This window comes from Neofelis nebulosa, chromosome 9 (assembly GCF_028018385.1).
Source record: "Neofelis nebulosa isolate mNeoNeb1 chromosome 9, mNeoNeb1.pri, whole genome shotgun sequence".
In the NCBI taxonomy this organism is placed as follows: Eukaryota; Metazoa; Chordata; class Mammalia; order Carnivora; family Felidae; genus Neofelis; species Neofelis nebulosa.
This window is the reverse complement of record NC_080790.1, coordinates 124,799,773-124,820,742: the sequence shown is the minus strand read 5'-3', so window position 1 is coordinate 124,820,742 and position 20,970 is coordinate 124,799,773. Positions and strand designations below refer to the sequence as shown.

Below are 20,970 nucleotides of genomic sequence, written 5' to 3'. Positions count from 1 at the left end.
GGTTTGTCTTTCTCAGGATCCATACCTGCCTAAGCAGGTATGCTCCTTCTCCCCAGACCCCTGGCTTGGCCCACCTGGGATGATGAAGGCAGTAGTGGGCAGGTGAGAGCCAGAACCTGAGCTGTCTCTGGCCACCAGGTGCACGTTGACCTCTCCTGTGGAGGGCCCCTTCAGTGTCCTCAGCATCTCCATTTCGGCATTCCCCTCCATCCTGGTAGGCCTACAAGCTGAAGACAACCCCTAGGGCGATCAGGGCGGGAGGGGGCTTCTTTGAGGAGCAGCTGGTCACCCTCAGGCTGGCAACCTGCAGAGAAAATCCTCAACCCTAGGTAGAGCAGACTGTCTTAGGAGACCAACATAAACTCTGGCTCCTGGCTCCAACCAGGTCACCCAGATGAGGGCTCTGGCCAGGCCCTGCATCTCCCCCAGACTCTGGGAGATGGGCATGCGTGAGGGTGCTCTGTAAACTGTGATGTTCTGAACTGACTCTGGGGAGTAGGTCTTGGGCCAAGGTTCTGTCTGGCCAGCTGTCACGCCATAGCCCAGGCTAAGTCCAAACTCCCCTCTCTCAACCCTGACCTCCGGCCCCACTAGAATCAATCCCTTCTCCCTCTGGAAATTTAGAGCCCTCAAGTACCAGGTTCTCTCTCACTCACAAGGTCCATTTTCCTGGGAGATGATCTTTCCTGATCACAGTCCTTTATAACCCCTGCCCACAATCCTTCAACCCCAAGCACAGAGTGCACACCGTAACATCTGTTGAACAAATGCATGCATGTGAAGAGCACAGAGGTATCTGAGAGCCCAGACAGTGCATGAGTTTGCTATAAATAAAGCAAGGGCAAAAGAGGCATTTAATACAGAGGTGGTTGAACAGGTAAATATATGGGGAAAAAACACCTAATGACATAACAAATATACTTAATATCTATCATTTACTTAACTCTTAAACTATCTTGGCCACTGTTAGTGCCTTACCAGCACTGTCCAGTAGAATCTTCTGTGATGATAGAAATATCTTAGGCCTATATTGTCCAACACAGTAGTCGCTAGCCACATGTGGTTACGGAGCACTCGAAATGTGGCTAGTGTGAACGAAGAACTGAATTTTTTTTATCTTCATTTAAATTGGAATAGCCACAGTGACCACAGTTACTGTATTATACAGCAAAACTGTACACATATTATAATTGGCCTGTTGGCACTACCTACAAAACACATCTCAAAGTCTGACAACTTCTCTCCATTTCCTTGCTGCCACACTAGTGCCAACTGCTATCAGCTTTCCTTGGACTTGAGAAACTGCCTCCTAACTCATTTCCCTCCTTCCTTGCCTGCCCCCTACAGTCTATTCCCAGGCAAGAGAAAGCTTTAAAAATGTAAACCGAATCACATTATTTCCCTATCTAAAATTCTTCTATGGCTCTCCACTGCCCTTAGAACAAAATCCAAGTGCTTTATCCTATAGAATCTGACCCCTGTCTTCCCCTCTGACCTTATCCTCCATCAATCTTCCCCTGTTCTCCACCCTCAACAAACACTGGTTTCCTTCTGTTGATTAACAAACATTCCCACCACAGAGCCCTTGATCCTTACTGTTCCCTCTGCTTAGAATGCTCTTCCCCATCCTCTTTGCTTGGCTGCCCCCCTCCCATCCTCCAGGCCTTGGCTCAGTGGCCATCTCCTCAGAAGAGGTCTTTCCTGGCCATTCAATTTAAAGCAGCACACCCCTCACCCATTCCACTACTGCCTATCCCATTACTGTGTTCATTTCCTTCACACCCTTCATTACAATCAATAATGATCTTCATTTACTTATTTGTGTTTGATCAGTCAACCCCACTGAGATAGAAGTTCCATGAAGGCAAAGATTTGTTATCTGTCCTGGCCACTGCTCTATGGCCAGTCCTCAGAATAGTGCCTGCACACAGTAGGTGCTAAAAAAGTGTTGTATTTCAGTAATTTCAACTTGTTAATAAAAAGCTCTGTATATGTGATTGATACTGGGTTGCTTTAAGGTGTTAGCAGTAATTGACAATGGCTTCTGGCATACACGTTAAAGGAAAACATAGCCTAGGCTTAAGACTGACTTAAGACTATGAATCTCAGTTCCACCACTTACACCTGTGCTTCTAAGTAGCTTACCCTCTTTGAGCCTCAGTTTCTTCATGTGTAAAATGTGGCAACGGTATATGCCTCAAATGGCTGTGGTGAAGACTAAACGGACAAAATACATAAAGTCTTGGTAGCAGCAGAGCAGACCTTCGACAAATCCAACTCCACTCCCTTTTAACAGAAATTCCAGGAAGCTTGGTAGCTTGTTGGCAAAATCAGCTTACAGTGCTCACTGTCTCTCCCAGCCTCCCTCCTGCTATTCTTGTGCATTCATTTATTTTCCAGATTTTCTTCCTTAAAATAGAGTCCATCCTCTGTATTATAGAGTATGTAATCAGGTAGGCAAAGGCTAGATACATAACCTGATTAATTCAGGCAACGTTCAAACCAAGGTGTGTCCCGTGTTAAAATTATAAAATAGAACTCCCTGAATTTCAATTCTCCTTATTTTGTTTTGCACGGCTGATGTACCATTTTAAGTGCTTTTCAATAGAGTCAATCTTCTTACTCAAAACCTTGGCAGTCATTAAGAGTCAATGTAGTAGGATGCCTGAGTGGTTCAGTCTGTTGAGCGTCAGACTTGGTCATGGTCATGGTCTTGTAGTTTGTGAGTTCGAGCCCCATGTCGGGCTCTGTGCTGACAGCTCAGAGCTTGGAGCCTATTTCAGATTCTGTCTCCCTCTCTCTCTGCCTCTCCTCTGCTCTCTGTCTCTCTCTCTCTCTCTCTCTCAAAAATAAACAGACATCAAAAAAAATTAAAAAAAAAGTCAGTATGGTTACTCCTGGAAGAATTTCATTCTGTTTCCAAACTTATCACATGCTTTAGGTGTATCCAGGAAGGGAGGCTAAGGGGACTGCCCTGCTATTCAGTTTGTTGCCCTCGTTTCAGCAAACACTGGAGGGCCAACTAGGTGTCAGCACCGTTCTGTGCCCTGCGAAGACAGTCTCAAAAAAGAGTGCTCTCATGAAGCATATATTGTAGAAATAAGGGATAGGGTTGGGCTGGAGATATAAATTTGAAAGCCATCATGTATAGCTGGCGTTGAAAACCATAAAGCTGAGTACAAAGAACAAGGTAGGAGCTTTGGAGCTCACCAAGATTTATAGGTTGGGAGGAGGAAGAAGATCTAGTAATAGAGCTTCTCATGAGGTCAGGGGGAATCCAGAAGAGTCTGAGCTTCTGGAGGACACATGAGCAAAGTTTTCAGGAAAGGGGGCCAGATCAAGTCAGGTGAGGGAGTGGACCGTTGGGGCAATAAGGAGTCATTAGAAACCTTGACAACAGCCACTTCCAAGGAGCTGTGGACATAAAAACCTGGCCGGAGTGGGTTCTAGAGAGAGATCATGGATTAGCTCAATATTTATTGAGCACCTACTATGTACCAGTTCCTGTTCCAGGCAATGCAGATTTATCAATGAACAAAACAGACAACCCTGTCACAGAATCCACATTCTAGTGGGGGAAACTAACAGTAAGGATTGATCCTCGTGGGAGAATAGGAGAAAAGGAAGTGGAAACAACGGGACTACCAACTCTCTTAAGGAGGTTGTGATGTGAAGGAGAGCATGGAGTTGGGGGATGGTGTTTGGAGAGTGATGTGGTCTCAAGGAAGGGGTGTGGGGTGTTTGTTGGTTTGTTTTTAAATAGGAGATGTCACAGCATGTTTGTACCTGAGGAAAATGAGCCTATGGAGAGGAAAAAACTGACAGGGCAGGGAAGAAAGACTCAGTCTAGAAGACAAATCCTTGAATATGCAGGAGGAAAGGGGACCCAGTGCATCTGTGATGTGGGGACCCAACACACAGTAGCCTTGGGCTCCTGCCAAGAAGCACCTACTGCTTCTGTGTTCTTCCTCCCCAGCTAGACCATGAGTTCTGAGGCCCGAAACTGCTTTCTCTGTGATTTGAATTCGTTCCTCCTCTCCCGCTGCCACCCCTTGTGCTTGCAGCCCATGTGGCATTTTCATAAACACTGTCCCACCTGGTACACATAATAGCACAACCAGTCTGAAATGGCTCCCGGGACTGAGCCAGGTGCCAGGAACATCCACTCCCACCCCTAGAGCCTGCTTGCAACTTCAGAACCCCACTTCTGTGTCCTGCGCATATATGGTTCCTTCTGCTTGGTACCTTTCCGTATCCCATAGGTCTGGAAAAATCCTAATCACCCTCCAAGATCCAGCTTGAGTGACACCTCTTCCTTGAAGTGTTCCCCAAATCCACCCCAAAACAAAGTTAATCATCTCCTTGACTGTGCTTCATTCCACCACAGTTTAATTATGCATTAACTTGTGGGTCTCTGAGATGGCACAAAGCAGCTGATGTGCAAAAAGCCTGACACAGAGGTTGCACTCAACAGTCACTGAATGAATGAATGAGAGAGCTGGGAGTAAAAAGTGGTCAACATATTAGAAACAATGATATTGAAATACATCAATGGTTTAGCCATTCATTCCTTAGGGGCTAGAATACAATTTCCTCCAGCATTGCTCAGAGGCTAGGGGAGGAGGGGATAAAGAGGCAGTCAGCTACCCTGAAGGCAGCCCTGGGCAGTCAGCTTCTCTGGGAATTGCCCTCAGCCAGGGGAGCTGCCTCGCCCAAGTGCCCTCTCCTGGAAGCAGCCATCCTGTCAGACTAGTTGATAAAGGGTAGAAGGGCCTTGCCCCTTGCCTCAATTTGGGTTATCTCAGCAGGGCCATGTCCCTTCCAGAGCTATCCCTGGGACAGGTTGAGGCCTCTGCAGAGACTACGTTGGCACTTCAACTTCTGCCCACCACTTTGCTGTCTTCACTGTCCTACAGGTGATACTCCCAAGGGCACTCCAGTAAGTCTGCGCTTACATCTCCCTCCCGGAGTCTGGTTTCAGGGAACCCGACCTAAAACAGTCATTGGGTCCCTGGGACAGCGCGGTCTCTGGCACATAGCATATGCTAGGCAAACATTTATTGAATGAGTATGTCCCTGTTTATTTTCCCTTCCTCTCTGCTAGGGTTCTTCCCACTGCTTGCCCTTCAAGGCTTCGTATACAACAGACGCTCAATAAAGGCCCTGGCTCTAGGTGTCGGGAGTGGGGTTAGCGCCCCAGACATCCCCACACGCCTCAACACACACACACTCAGCCCCAGCGAGATCGGGCGCCACAAACTTGGGGCCTGCCCCCAGCAGCTGCGGCTGGGACGCGGGAGGGGCGAAAGAGGCTCCGGGGTCGGAACCGCCGCCCGCCCGCCCTCGGAGGACTGGTACAGACGGCGGCGGGCGGGGCGGCCACCGACCCGTCGGCCACGCGCAACGGTTACTTTTTAAAACGCCAAAATGGCGGAATTCTTTTTATTCTTTCCCTTTATGGCAAAATAATAATCCCATTTCCCGTTATAAAAATCGGAAACCAACGGTAGGAAGAAGAAAGTTTGCCAGATGACCCATTTCCTAAGAAACCCCAAAGCCCGCCCTCTACACCTTCCGTCGTATTAATGAAAAACTCTTAATTGACTGCATTTCGCTGAAGACGGAGCCGCCGCCTCTCCCACGCGCGGTCGCGGCCCCCAGCCCCGCAGCGGCCGGCCCCAGCCCCGGTAGCGCGCCGCCCGGACCCCTTCCGCCCCGCTCCCCCAGCCCTCGTCCACAGCCCGCGTCCCCCGCCGGAGGCGCTCGCCACGAGCCGCGCGCCCGGACCGCGCGCTGGGCACCTGCGGCAGGGCGGGCGGCACCCCATACCCTGGGCCGAGCCCCCGCCGCGGGGTCCCTTACCTGCGAGGCCCGCCCGTGGCCGCCCGGTGCCGAGCCGCCGTCCGAGCCCCACGCGGCGCGCGCCTGCGCGCAGAAGGGGCGGGCCCGCCTCCCTGCAGGACGCGGGGCGAGCGCCGAGTGGGAGCAGGGGGCGCGGGCCCGGCCGCGTGGCCCTAGTGGCCTCTCCCCACGCCTTCTTGGTGGAGATTCATCCTGCCCCCCCCAACCCTCCGCATCTCGGCCAACGGTGTGCAGGGGGCGCGGGACCCGCCGAGCCGGAGAGCGACCTGCTGGGCCCTAGCGGAGTGGCCAGTGACAAAAGACGGGGTTGCACTCCCGCACGCATCCCGGCTAGGGCGCTGCGGTGTCCAACGCCCTCCTACCGCACCGCCCCACCCCCCAACCTGGAGAAGGGGAGCCAAGGAGGGTCAGACAACGGCCTCACAATGGGTGAAAGGGCGTGCGACCAGAGGAAGAGGCCTAGGGGGGCGTGGGTTCCAATTCTGACCCTGCCTGGCGTAAAGGGCGGCACTGACCAAACCTGCATTTGGATAACCCTGTTGCCACGGCTGCTAGTGTGACCTGGAGGACATCATTTAATCCTGGCACTAATTTCTCCATTTGTAAAGACTAACCTACTTCATGGCATATAGTTCCTGTTTTGGTGTTACCTTGAGCAAGTCACTGCTTCCCTGTGCTTCAGTTCCCTGGATCTAACTGGAAAGTGGATGTTAATAACATACTGCATGCAGATGAAAACAGGGCAACTCTTGGTCCAGCCTAGAGCCGGGGGCTCCTCTCCTATACCAAAGGATTTAACCGAATCCCTCATTTTACAGAAAAAGGACACTGCTGTCCATTTGGCCTACTAAGATCATGACCACAGTCAGACCTCCAGCCTCCTGACTTGGTCCCAATGAGAAAAAGATTCCTAATTAATTGTAGGCAAATTCCCCAAATTGTGATCATCAGATTTAAACCTGGTTTAAATAAACCAGACTTTATTCTGGTTGCCACGCCAACGCATTACATGTGTTCTTCCTTGCTGCAATGTCAATTTTTAATCACATCTCATATTATTGGGAACAGAACTGCATCAGTTGAGGATGCTGGTTGCCATAACAATGTAAGTCTCTTTATACACACCAATACACACACAACCATCCGCTCTTTTTTTCTCTCATCTCTACCCAGACTGCTTGTTCTAGATTTTCCAAAAGGTTTATTTTAGGTATTCAGATTACAAGAAAGTGGTGGAACTACACAAACACATGGCTTCTCAATTACAAATGCATCTTTCAGACAGTGATTCAGACAGACAAGTGGAATCTGAGCCAGCAGGATGCAGGAACGAACAGGAGTTGCTAAGACATTATTCTGCCCATTACCAGTATTTGGTTGGTCCAGATACTTTTGGTGGTCTTGCTTGCTTGAACACCTTCGGGGATGCAGATCTCCTCCCAAGTTGATGTGATTTGGGGAAGGTTCTCTCACAGAGCCAGCGTTTGTTGTGCTACGCCAGAATGCCCTCAAAAGCAAGTGAGCTAGTCCAATCTTTCCCTCAAGTGACGCCCCCCTTCTATATGTTAATAGCCCCAAGGTCTTCTCCAAGTTAACCTTCCACCCCAGTGGACCCAAATTTGATTGAAATGTTGATAGTAGAAGCATGGAGAAAACTGTTGTGAGCAGCCAACAACTTTCTGTTCCTACAAAATTTAGTTCCCTCTTGGTGCAGTCACTGTGTTTTAGGAAAATCATTAAAACATGCCCTTTATGTAAGTGTGCAAACATCTCTGGTTCTGACAGAAGATTTTACTAACAGGAAGCCCTTTCTAGCATAAACATGCCAAAATCCTAGGTAAAATATTACAAGAAAAAAAGGAAACCAGCAAAGGAGGAAGAAGAGTGAATTCATGGTTGAATTTGCAATAAGGGGAACGAACAGGAGTCAAAAACAAGAGGGAAACAGAGCAATAAGGAAGGGGTGGCCTGGTGTCCTTCTTGTCCTGGAGGCTGTTATTGGATAGACAGGGACCAGCTGCTAAGGACTGGGGTTTCATCACACACTTCGTGGCAGGAGATGGGATCTTAGGTCCAGGTGATACCGGGAGGAGGTACTGAAAAACGCATGAAAAGACCACATCTCCAGACAATGTAATTGTGGGCTCCATAGTGGGAAAGGCAGGGGAGACACAAGTTTCCAAATATGATTAGCTTCAGGTCCTGCTTCCACCAGAGCATGGGTTTTTATTACCCAAAACTTCAGACGTTGACAAAATTTATATTTGGGTTTGGGAACTGAAGCTTCTATTTGTAACCGCTAGGAAAAAACTTGTTTCAGTGAAGCCCAGAGCTTCAGCTATTTCATTTCCTTTACCCTCACGCTGTAAATATCTGAACCTTGTTCTCAACAATTTGTCTTATGATGACCCTGAGGAACCCAACAAAAAAAGAATCAGCTAACCAAGCCATATTCATTTTCTATCAAGGAACAAATTGGTGGTTTAAAACAACACAAATGATCAAAGCCCAAATTGGGTCTCACTGGGTCTCAAGGGGTTTTATTTCCCAGTACCAAGGATTTTTCTCCCCAAGGAATTTACCTTGTCAAGGGGACAAACACCACTTAGGAAGGTGGACCAAGAACCGAAGTCTATACACGCCATTATTTTGCTTTACTCTGACTCTATCTGCTCCAGGACATCTTCTGATGTCATTTATCAGATACCTCCATTTAGGCTATGACAGAACACCACAGACTATACTAGGTGACTTACAAAAAAAGCTTATTTCTCACAGTTCTGGAGGCTAGAAAATCCAAGATCAAGGCATTGGCAGATTTCATGTCTAGTGAAGGCCTGCTTCCTGGCTTCACCAACAGTCATCTCCCTGCTCTGTCCTCACACGGCAGGAGGAGCAAGGGATCTTTTATATGGGTGCTAATTCTAATCATGAGGGCGCCACCTTCATGACCTAATTACCTCCCAGAATCCATACCTCCAAATATCATCACATTGGGGATGTTTCTACATGAATTTGGGAGAGATATAAACATTCAGTCCATAGCACGTCATATCCCACAATCAGCTGTTTGGATGAGGTTGGAACTTACCTTCCAATCTCCCTTCTTCCACTCAAGGAACACATTGGCTTTCTGGTACAAACCAGCTACTTGGACAGTGTTGGCCAGGTATGGGGGTGGCAGAGTAGGTGGGCATCTCCCTTAGAAAAGCTTACCTACTGAGAGGCAAAAATAAAGTTCCTTGGTGTACTTAACTCAAGAACCTCTCCCTGGCTTTGGACAGGAAATGAAAAAAGTCAACCTTTCAACTTTGCTTTATTTAGCAACATCAAGTTAGTGTAAGGTTTTATGCTTTATTGAAATACGAAATATTTGTTATCTGTTAAGTAACATGGCACACACTCCAACTGAGTAAATCTGAAGACAATTTAACAAAGGATCTATTTTTAAAGGGATGGGCAGGTTGTTGGAAAATCACAATTGTTAGAGTAAAACCATTGGGGCTAGGAAAGAAAGGGGAGACTGTGGTTACCAGGACTCAGAACAAGAGGGCCATATGTAGCACACTATGCCCTTCAGATGAGGACTACCACCAGCCTGAACCCTACAGAGAGGAGGCTGTGGAAATAGATGTTTCAATCTCAATCTTTTCGCTCTCTCTCCTTTCCTACTGCTTTTCCCTAATGGCTGAACCTAATCAGAAATCAGAGGGCAAAAGAGTATGTGGACGGAGCCAATAGAGATTAACTTCCTGGGGCTCAGAACAGAGAATGGAGGCGTGGTGGTGTGGGAGGGCCAAATGGAAAGTGTCTATTTGTTCAGGCAAAATGAAATTACTAACCCCTTAAGTTTTTCTTCTTCGTACACAGGTTGGTGGATTTAGGCTGGGCGGTCTCAAGCTGTAGGCTTGAGGCTAACAGGTACCTTCCCTTACCCCCTGACACCTGTCTCATATCCTAGGACCAGCAGGCTGACAGAGGGATATTATTCTCATAGTGATGGTAGAGATGCAAAAGACCAAGTCCATTTGTGTAAGCATTTAAGCCTTTAGTCATGTTGTATGTTTCCTGTAGCTACAGTAACTAATTACCATAAATTTGGTGACTTATTAAAACAAAAATTTATTACCTTGCAGTTGTGGAGCTCTGAAGTCCAAAATGGGTTTCATTAGTCCAAATGGATTGAGGGGATGTTTAGCCTGGAGAGGACCTTCACAAGGTTAAGCTGTGGGCAGGGCTGTACTCCCTCCAGAGGCTTTAGAGAACTGTTTTCTTGTCTTGAGGTTCCTTCTGTTTTCAAAGCAACAGCGTAGCATCTTCTGGTGTCTGATTTTGCTTGTTTTCGCATCAGCTTTTTCTGGTCCTTTTACCTTCCAGCCTATTGTGATTACACTGAGCCCGCTTGGGATAATCCAGGATAAGCTTCCCATTTCCAGACCTTAATTTAGTCACACCTACAAAGTTCCTTTTACCATGTTAGGTAACATATTCACAAGTTACAGGGTTAGAAGACAGGCATCTTTGGGGAAGGGGAGGGCAGTATCTAGTCTACTAAACATGTCATGCCTACCAAAATTCCACTGGTCAAAATCAAAGGACAGCAGGTACTCTGCTCATTAAGGGAGGATGGGGATATATACATACACACACACACACACACACACACACACACCTATAAAAGAATCTGGCAAGGCCTTTAAGAAGTATTTACTGAATGTGAGTTTAGACTATTATGACTCGGGTATCATACTGATCATCTTACTATAATCACAGCCACAGCTATCCAGGCTTGGGTTCCTGCTGGGTCCGCAACGGAATGTCATCTATAGCAAAGGTGGATACAAGCTGTAATTTAAGATCTTATTTGTGCATCCCAATTATAATGCTGCTGTGTATGCTACAATCACACTGAAATTTAGGCTCTGAATTTCCTTCTCCCTCTACTCCTATCACCCAGAACAAGAGGACACATTATTACTTTAAACCCTTCTCTGAAGGTGAAGAGATTCTGCAGGAATACTAAAGTTTCCTCACTCCTTTGCCAGAACTGGCCCAGAATTCAGCTGAACATCTATTAAGGCAGGGAGTCCACATACTACTTGCTTTGCTCTGAGGAGGTTAAAGCAAACCTAGAGTGCTGTTGCTACTAGTGGGACCCATTCTGTAAGGATAGTGACAAACCAAATTCAAAACTGATGAACTGAAAAGGGCTGAGTGGATGTTTAGCCTGCAGAAGACCTTCCCAAGAGCAGACAGTACTATGATCTGTGGGGCCTGAGAAAGATCCAACTAGTAACAATGAACACCCAAAAGTCCAGACTATACTCACAAAATACCATTTCCAAATAAAGATAACCAGAGCTCACTGGAGAAATGGCTGCCTCCAGATCTGAGATTAGAGAGAGGAGCCTGGAAATCTTATCATATTAGAAAGAAAAGAAACTGATAAAGATTATTAGGGTTGCTTCAAATGAACTCATGAGGCAACCTGAGTTGACTTACATGAACCAAAGACAGAACAAGGCAACATCAATAAGGAGAACTCCAATGGATTAAAAAAAAAAAAAAAAAAAAAAAAGGCATGTAAAATCATGGTTTGTGGGTTTAATAATAGATTCAGGAAAAGATCATCAATGGCTGCCAATGACAAAAAGATACCCAAGTAGTTTTGGGAAGGAAAACAAAACAGAATCTGATAAAACCTCTAGAATAATGGGTCTCAAGTTTGAATAAGCACCAGAATCACTTGGAAGGCTTATTGTAACACCTATGGCTGGACTCCACTTAGTTTCTGATTCTAGGGTGGGGCTTGAGAAACTCTGTTTTTAACAAATTCCCATATGATGCTGATGTTACTGGGCCAGGCACACTTTGAGACCCATCATATTGTTCTTAGATCTAGTCTAGAACATGCTAAATATCATTAGCATGCAATCAGCAAAATCAAGACTGAAAAACTACTCAATAGTGGCCTTCAAAAAATATACTGCAAGGGACAAGAGAACAAAGAGACTTAGGTCTTTTAGTCGTATATAGTGAACGGTCTTCAGCTGGAGTATCTAGGATTTCCTTCAAAATTATCTGGAGGAAATGGACAAACATACATTGTTAAAGCTGAATTAAGTATTCAGGAGTTGGTTCACCATACTATTCTCTAACTGGTGCTTGCAAGCTCATAAAATCAAAGTAACAGCAAGATATTTAAATAGTATACTCAAGGCTGTTCATGAATAGCTAAAAGGTAGCAGTGGTCACTTAATCAGATACTTGGGCACCATAATCAGCAACTGTGCTTTGCCTACCTTTTCCTCAATTGGCTAGGAAAGAAAGTATTAGGGTTTGACTACACAATATTTTAGTCCATGGAGTGACTGTGCCAATGCTTTGATAACAGCATTTACCCCCACAACAATACTAGAGGGCATGGTTTTACACAAGAGAACATAGCTTATTTTCTATGGAATCTATTAATCTCTCCTCTATTTAAAGTAGCCTCCTGCTCCCTTTTTGGCCCTGGGCTAGGAGAACCACACTCCAGCTTTCAGTGGTAATGGTGTACTCTCTGATGCTATCCAAGCTCTCCCCTTCAGCAGCTCTTAAACTTGAATATTAGCTCCTTCTCTTCCTAAAAACAAAAACCCCTTTTGTTAACTTTATTTATAAGACAGTCTATTCACAGGAAGTACTGCCTTACAGGTTATTACAAGATGACTGGACATGATGAGCTGAAGATAATCTCATTCTTGTGATATTCCTGCTAAAAATGCAATGAGGAGACAGCAGACAAACCCAAATTGAGGGCAATTCTACAAATAACTGTCCTCTACTTTTCAAAAATGACAAGGCCAAGAAAAAGGCTGAGGACATGGTCCAGATTAAAGGAGACCGAAAAGCCATGACAACAAAACGTGGCAAATGATCCTGAACCAATAGAAAAAAAAGACAAAGAATTATTAGTGGTCAACTAATGAGACAGATCTATGGAGCATGGATTAGACAACAGTACTTCATTGATGTTATTTTTGGTAGGCACTATAGTTTAACAGAGAATGTCCCATTCCTAGGAATTAGTTTTTAAGGAAAAAACAGCAATATGTCTCTATTTTCATGATTCAGGAAAAAAATTTTTGTAAATGAAACAAAGTATAATTAGTGATGGGAAAAAGGTATACAGTTTTTTGTACAAGATTTTTCTGTTTATCAAAATTATTACTTAAAAAGTCTATTCATTCTCTACTCTCTGAGTCTTCCTTAATCTGAGCGCTTTTCACTAGGAGGAATTATCTGACATTGTTTTTTGTTTTTCTTTAACCCTTTAGGGCTGTTAGGAACTGAACCAGGATTTAAAGCTTGCCTCTGCTAATAAATCTTCATGTTAATTCCATGATTTCCTCAGAAATGATATTGAAAATGGGTATAAACGAGTATCAACAGTAAATAAAAACTTAATTACTAAGCTTCCTAGTGTCTGAGCTGTAATACTCAGTATCACCTGCTTTTGCAAAATTCCAATGAGCTCTGATGAGACTACCCGGGAAATACCAGTTCTTTTAGATTTACATCTCCAGGATACACAAGAAACTAGTGTTCCTGGCTTCTTCCATGGGGTCAAAGGTGAAATTTGCCACCTTAACCTTTTTAGATCTCTCAATTTTTGACTCCTTTCTATTCAAGTATAAAAGGCTAATCACTTAAGTACTATACTGAGGGCCCATCTGTAGGGTTGCTGTAACCTAGCCAAGCAAATCTAAACAAGCTATTGAGGACCTAGATCAATTACACAATTGCATCAACTCATCCTTTTGGCAAATGGAAACCTGGTGTTAAACATACATAGATCCATCTTATTCAAGATGTGGTCATTGCCTCAAAAAGTTCAAAATTTAATGTGTAAATTGGTAATTAGTAGGTACCAAACCATGTAAAAAAAAACTTTATCGTTTGATATTGAACATTAAAAATAGTATTTTTCATTCCTGCTACACAAGCCAAGGGATTAAATAGAACAATGAGGATACTGAACAAGTATGCTTACTATATATCCACTCAGGAGTATACTAGTCAGCCATTTAAAATAGCAGATCTTAGTAAAAGCAAACTGCAGAACACCACTCACGGTAAGGACTAACAGCTTATTGGGAAGAATAGGTTTTATGATCAAATAATTCTGGGCAGTGACAGATACTGTTAACGGCAGCTACCTTAGCCTGAGAGCTCTAAAGGAAAGATACTTTATATTCCCAAGTATATATTAATTTTGCAATTAAAATTAAGTCAAAACTTAAGAACAAAACATCCAACAGCCATAGGTCTGAAATTGGATAAAGTCAGAAAACTGCCTTCTGAAAACAAGGTAAATAATAAAAATGTGAGGTTTCCTAAATGTAAACTGCCAAAGTTTAGAGTGCTCCAAGTCTAAATTAAGGAAATTAGGTTAAGGACTTTGGAAAAGGTGATTAAAGCTTCCTGGTTTACCTGAAAAATACGTCACAGAAAATGCTCAAACCACTATTAAGGTAACAGGTAAATTTTATGTGAAAACAAAGCAAGACAATACAAAAAAGTTTCATATGGTTAATCCTTCACAACAGCAGATAGTACTTATTATGGCTATTACATGTCATATGACAACATGTTCCTGATATTAACCTCTATTTTTAAAAAAAGATTTTAATCTCTACACCCAACATGGGGCTCAAGCCATAAACCCCAAGGTCAAGAGTCTATGCTCCACTGATGGGGCCAGCCAGGTTTCCTGATCATCATCTTTAATCTCCACAACTCATGGCTTGTCCTTGCCAATTTCATGGATGACATTAAAGCACAACGACTCGCTCAAGATAAACCATCCACTATGTCGATCCTAAAACAGGTCTCTGAGGAACTGAAAAGCCCTTTTCCTCATACTCAAGTCAGGAATGGCTTGCCAACTGGCAACTCTAGTTGAAAAATCATTTACCAAATATTTGGTACTAAGTGGGAATACACAATAAATCCAAAACCAGCAACCCTCAGTAAGCATTTTATTGAGGAGATAAAGCATAAAGTAGGTTAACAAAGTGGGGAAAAGAAGATACCAAGATGAAAGGTAGTAACAACACAGGACTGGAACGTAAATCACAGGAACTGGTAGGACTCAAATTGGCCTTAAAGGCACTATGGCGTGTCAGTCAACACTATCAGGTAAAAAGAAAGGGGAATCAAGATGTTGCTCATTTCTATTTTTGCGCTCAGTTTAATACTCTATCTAGCCAAGGATTTACACATGGCATGTTGCAGACTCTCAGATTCTACTGATAAGTTAGCAAGGAACTAATAAACATTTCAGCAGTCAACTCTGTTCTCAAGTGGGCCAGTGTTATAGTGGTTTAGGTATATCCAATGACATTGAGGTCCACAGGGACAGAATAGGACTAGATTCTCAATAAGTTGGTCTTTGCTATTACCAGGAAACTTTTATGGGCGTAGGCACTTACCCATATAATTACCCACTTTGGGGGCAAGCAAGCTAACAACGTAGGTAAACCTGCCCATTACCATGTGAGGTTAGACTAACACAAGAAAGCCCAGTTGAAAGATGTTTTACACTTTTACAAAGTCAAATTTCACACTGCAATATTCCCCCCTCCTTCCTTTTTAAAAGGCTGTGGTTTTAAAAGCTTTTGTTCTTTCCCTGAAAACGAGAAAACTTTGGTCAAAGCCAATTCTTAAACCAACTTGTTCTTTAACCAAATTTTGAAAGGCAGCTGGAGATGTGCCTCTTCGTGAATTGTAACTTCTGTTCTTTCAAGTAGGAAAATAACTACAATCACAGACACTAGTGTCTTCTTTCAAATTCTGAAGTTTATACTGGGAAAAAACCCATTTCTTGTGAATATCTAAACTTTAAAACAGTATGAGAGTAAAGAAAAGGAAATAAGGTCATGGAAGAAGCATCAGCCTTTTGGGGCACTATTTTCCTAAGAGTAGGCTCTAAAATTTTCTAACAGGAAGCTCAGAAATTTCTGAATAACAAATCTTTCTATGCACTAGCAAGTACTCCTCCCAGCTACTCTGGGATTTTGACACCTAAATCTTTGACTCCATTTTCTCAAGCAGCCTCATCTCAGGTATGCCTTCTGGATTATTGGAACCTACAAACCAACTCTAGACTATCATGCTTTCTAGTCACATCTGTGGCATGATGAGCACTATGCCACTATGCCCCACTATAGTACAATCCAGTCCTTGACACCTTACGCAGTGACAGATCCTAGAAGATAATAAAGCGGAGTCAAACAATCTGTATCTTGGTTTCAAACCAAGATTAATGAGTGCTTTTAAATGGAATTAAAGTATCTGAACATAAAGATAGAGGGTAATTCATTTCTCAAATTGCAACTTCAACTAATTAGGTTTATAGATGCATGGACCCATTGGTTATCCAGTAACTCCTACAAATTTGCAGTATAATTTGGCTTCCACAGCATATATTAAAGTACAGAAAATTTAGAGGTTACCCATGTAAATTCTTTTCAAGCCCACCATATGCTGTAAAGTTACAAGGATGATCTAATCAATTATCACATAACCCCATCAACCATTAACGACTGATGGCTGGGTGGAATTTCACTCTAATCAGCAACCAATTTTACCAAGCAACCTGTTAAGTGCCTGTTAAATATAATAATCTTCCAGCTGAAAACGCAGTATTTGCTTTTCTACTTTGAACAAGAATATGCTGAATTTCCAATCAAAGAAAGGCTACTTCCATTTTCATACAACAAACACTAAAGACCATGGAATCATATTCTAACAAAACACTAATTACACTGACCATTTCTCCATAAAGTGGGATTACCAGGCTAAACGGGTTCTCAAGTATTAAGAACTACTTCTTCAAGAGTTCAATTAAATTTAAGTTGAAAAGTTTTCATCATTTAAAATCCACTAACTTAGGCAAAATCGTATAATAGACGGACCACAAAATACCTTTTAAACTCAAAGGGGCAGATAGGACTTTGGCAAATTTGATTAACAGCACAAAATGTTATCCAAATCCAATAATTTATTGCTGGTCTGAGGCTTGCCTTCTTTTACACTTTGAATTTACATCGTTTCCACAAAGAGTAGATTACCAATATTTAAAGGAATTTAATAGTGACCTATTCAGTAAGGCAATTATCTTGGTAGCAAATTTTTATTGAAATCTTACATAACTCGAGCTTATAAAAAGCCAACATAATTGAAAATTGGGTTCTCCCTCTAAAGCCTTAGGTATTCAAAGCTTGAAACGGTTAATTTAAAAGTAAGCAAACAAAACAACAAAACCCCTGCAGCAGATCCTGCTGAAATACTTAAAAAAAATCTAAATGAGCTTAATCTTTACAAAAGTTATTTTAGCTCAAAAGCTATAAAATCAAAGTTATCTTAATTCTACAAAGAAGGGAGAGGATCTTTGACTTCATGCCACCATTTCTTTAGAACCTCATCTTTTTCATCAAATTTGGCCACAAATCAAATTTCTGTGTGCCCCTGTTTTCAGGAGATTCCTCTTGCAAAGAGGCCAAGTACAAACATGGAAGAGTAACTGCTTAAGCAAGTAGGAAAGTGTTCCATAATAGTGTGCAAAGAATGTAGAGTTCTAAGTTAATCTCTGGAACTCGATCTGGACCGTGACCTCGACTTTGAACGAGATCTAGAACGGGATCTTGAAGCTCTTTTTGGTGGAGGGGACACAGAACGTGCCTTTGAGGGTGGAGCAGGTAGGGGTGAATTTGAACGAGACTGGCTCCTTGATCTAGATTTTGACTTTATATCACCTTTTCCATTTTCTTTGGGGGAACGAGATCGAGAACGAGACCTGCTTCGAGATTTCTCATACTCCTTAGATCTGCTTCGAGAGCGTGAACGGGAGCCCCGATCAGACTTGGGCTTAGATTTGCTTTTTGATCTGGATTTCCTGCCTTTTGATCGAGAACGTGATCGACCTTTGCTCCGAGACCTGGATCTGGACAAGAAGAGCCAGATTTTTTTCTCAATACCTTGCCAGAACATACAAATAGAGTAACATTCAGAAAAAAAGATCTAACAGCTCATTATTTACCTGGAGCGACTTTTTGAGATACTTCGAGATCTACTGCGGCTGCTCCTGCGACTCCTACTTCGTGACCTTCTTCTAGACCGTGACCTGTAACAAAAGATGCAATAAAAAACATTAATCTCCTATCTCAACACAAACTTTTGTGTCACTGACAAATAACAGTAAACAAAATATAATTTCTTACCATAAATTAAGTCCACCTTAAAACACTGAAAAGAACCTCAATGATGCACAACACAAAAGAAACTACATACTGAACTTTCAGTTAAGCATCAATTGAAATACTGCTGCTTGAATTTTTCTTTGCTCTTAGCAAATATGGTTTCTTTTCCTTTCCCTGTATTTCAACAAATTACCTTGATCTGCTTCCAGAGTAAGACCGCCTGTGGCTCGTTCGTGGTTTATCCTCAATGAGCCTGATATTTCTGCCATTTATTTCTGTACCATCCAGTTTATCCAAAGCACGCTTCATGTCAGAGTAGGAACGAAACTCAATCACGCCTTCGTTTGTGCGTTCTTTGTGAGCATCCGCATAGGTTACTTCACCTGCTTGTCTCATGAAATCCTAAAGAAGCAACAAGATTAAACTCAGAAATGTAATGAAAAAAATCTACGTACTGTACTGGATTCTCAGAAATTTAAGAAAAAAGTGAAGCAAAAGCCTACCTTTTAAACATTAGCCATATCGTTTTTTTTTTTTAAATTTATTTTGAAAGAGAGCACACACACGGGTAGGTGGAGCAGCAGAGAGAGAGCGAGAGAGGATCCCAAGCAGGCGCCGAGCTATCAGCGCGGAGCCCGGATGTGGGGCTCAAACCCACCCAACTGTGAGATCATGACCTGAGCTGAAATCAAGAGTCAGATGTTTAACTGAGCCACCCAGGTGCCCCAGCCGTATCATTTTTATCTCAAATTATAGCACATACCTTTAAATCTTGCCAACTGCAACGACTAGAAAGATTTTCTACAATAAGCCTGAATTCTGTACGAACAGGTGGTCCATATTTGTCTCTGCCAGAGGTTCTCCGACTGCTGTATCCACCTCCACCACCTTTATCACATGAAGAGAATAATTAGATGCTTTGTAATGACAGGGATGCATGTTTTTTGAAAGTTAGTACAAACATATCAACTTTTATTTACTGGAGTAGGACTTTGCTATTATACTGCTAAACCTTCGATACAGTTGTGATTTGCCATAAATTAAATTAAGGGCAAGTCAAATAGACTAAATCCAACTAAACTTCTCCTACAATCTGTTAGAGAGTGACTGCTCCTTTATTCGATTTACCTCGCTAAGTTTTATTTTACAGAACATTGTAAAATATAAAACTTAACTGATTACATGCATTTCTACATTTTACAAAAATGTTTACTAGTTACACTAAGTACTTACATCACAGTGTGAGGTTTTTGGTGGTGGTTTGGCCACAAAACACGCAAGGTAACAGTCACCTAGTTCAGATTAACCAGTTTTGTCTAACCCTTGGAATCCTCACCATCACCCTGCGTCTAATGGCAAAAGGCTGCTGTCGTCATGGCTTCCGGTAAGGTCAGCCAAAGGGTCATAGGGCAAGGGTCACACAATGTATGGAAAAGCCAAGGCCAATCAGGAAAGGCAGTCATCTTAGCCTCAGTGGACACAGCCTCAGCCCCATTGGTCACTTTCAAATTGAAACATCAAGGACTTGTTAAAAAGTTTGAATTCAACATGCAACAATTTCAACATCAAACATTTAACATAACCAAACCCCTCCCACCTCCTCCCAGTAACATGCCCCAAATAATTCAAATGCAGCATAAAGCTTATTTAAATCTGTGTGGTACTATACCACATTAGTTAAAAATAGTATTTTCTTTGGCCCCCGCCAATTTTAATAACTCTAAGACCTAAACTTAAAACTCCTCCCCTTACCCCGTCCCCACCCCACCCCACCTCCACCCCAGCCTGCCCTCAAACTTCTACTCTAAAACATTCACATTTCTAGCTAAAGCACTGTCAGGTAAGCAAGGGGATACAACAAATACTGCCATCCCTCACTTCCTCCGTGGGCAGAGCCCACGACAGTGCTGACAGGGGCCCAAGCCACCCCCCGCCCCCAACTCAGCAAAAAAAAAAACAACAACAAAAAAACCCCACAACAAAATTAAATATATAAGCCCCAAAACAGCCCAACCCTGGCTAGCCAAACCCACAACCCAATCCCCGCGCTCCGGCGTCCCGTAGCTGTCCCGGGCAGGCGTGAAGGCAGCGGCGCCCGTGGACACTGGAGCCAGTGGACCCCTGCCACCGCGCCTGCCCGGGCTGGGAGGCCCCACCCCGCCCACCCTAAGCCTGCGCCCGCCCCCCAGGATCCCAAGGACGCGGAGCGCGCGGGGGTGGGACTCACTGCGGCTTCCGTAGCTGTAGCCGTCGCGATCGCGGCGCGGGCCCCGGGCATGCTCCACGATCACGCGCTCGCCGCAGAGCTCTTTGCCGTTCAGTTCGTAAACGGCGTCGTCGGCGTCGCGGGAGTCCTCGAACTCCACGAAGCCGTACCTGGGGGCGGTGCGAGAGCCGGGAACCGGCAGGCGACGTTAGGCCGGGGGCGCGCACGCCCGCGCGCCCACCCTCCGCGCGCGCTCCCGCGACCCCGCGCCGCCGCCATTTTGGAGGCCCTGCCACGCGGCGCCGCGGCCTGGGCCATCTTCTGTCCAGCGGACCCCGCCGCCGCCAGACCCAGAACACTGCGGACGGACGCGGGCTCCCAGGCCGGACTCACCCATTTTTGAGGTCTATTTCGAGGAGACGGCCATAGCCGCTAAAAAAGCGCTGGATGTCCTTTTCCCGGACGTTGTAGCTAAGGCGTCCTATGTAGACGCGCGGCATGTCTGTGGCGGGCGAGGGGCCCGAAGGCTGGCGTCGAACGGCTGACCGCAAAGCAGGAGCCGCGGTGCGGGTGCGGGGACGGCGAGAGTCCGAACACGCGCCTCACGCCGCAGCGGCGGCCGAGTCCAGCCACACAATGGTGCGCGCGCGCCAGAGC

At 44.3% G+C, this 20,970-nt stretch overlaps 2 protein-coding genes and 1 long non-coding RNA gene across 20 annotated transcripts in view; 1 reads left to right on the top strand and 2 right to left on the bottom strand.

Moving 5' to 3' along the window:
* L3MBTL1 (L3MBTL histone methyl-lysine binding protein 1) overlaps positions 1-16,742 on the bottom strand; it is a 44,255-nt gene extending 27,513 nt beyond the window's left edge. For 14 of the 17 annotated variants that reach the window (XM_058685657.1, XM_058685656.1, XM_058685658.1 and 11 more), the window contains exons 1-2: positions 5,863-16,742; positions 75-227 (exon numbers count right to left, since the gene is read on the bottom strand). In XM_058685657.1, coding sequence (XP_058541640.1) covers positions 75-210 — 136 coding nt within the window. In that variant the 5' untranslated portion in view covers positions 211-227; positions 5,863-16,742. The remainder of the gene's footprint in view (positions 1-74; positions 228-5,862) is intronic. The other 3 variants (XM_058685652.1, XM_058685653.1, XM_058685654.1) reach the window with 3 other exon arrangements.
* Positions 16,743-16,891: 149 nt separating this feature from the next.
* SRSF6 (serine and arginine rich splicing factor 6) lies at positions 16,892-20,959 on the bottom strand. The gene is made up of 6 exons (XM_058685679.1): positions 20,707-20,959; positions 20,335-20,483; positions 18,871-18,995; positions 18,301-18,509; positions 17,948-18,031; positions 16,892-17,851 (listed from the first exon to the last, which is right to left on the bottom strand). Exons 1-6 carry the CDS (start codon positions 20,811-20,813, stop codon positions 17,491-17,493), a joined length of 1,035 nt encoding a protein of 344 aa, XP_058541662.1. The 5' UTR covers positions 20,814-20,959; the 3' UTR covers positions 16,892-17,490.
* The window catches only part of LOC131485790 (uncharacterized), a 136,651-nt gene continuing 136,522 nt past the window's right edge, over positions 20,842-20,970 (top strand). For both annotated transcript variants that reach the window (XR_009249017.1, XR_009249016.1), the window contains exon 1: positions 20,842-20,952. This is a non-coding gene — a long non-coding RNA (uncharacterized LOC131485790). The remainder of the gene's footprint in view (positions 20,953-20,970) is intronic.

Coding starts and splice junctions, on each gene's coding strand:
- SRSF6 (XM_058685679.1), bottom strand. CDS start 20,813: ATGCCGCGCGTCTACATAGGACGCCTTAGCTACAACGTCCGGGAAAAG. Junction 18,996..20,334: donor CTACAGCTACGGAAGCCGCA/GTGAGTCCCACC, acceptor CATGTGATAAAG/GTGGTGGAGGTGGATACAGC. Junction 18,510..18,870: donor GCAGTTGGCAAGATTTAAAG/GTATGTGCTATA, acceptor TTGCTTCTTTAG/GATTTCATGAGACAAGCAGG.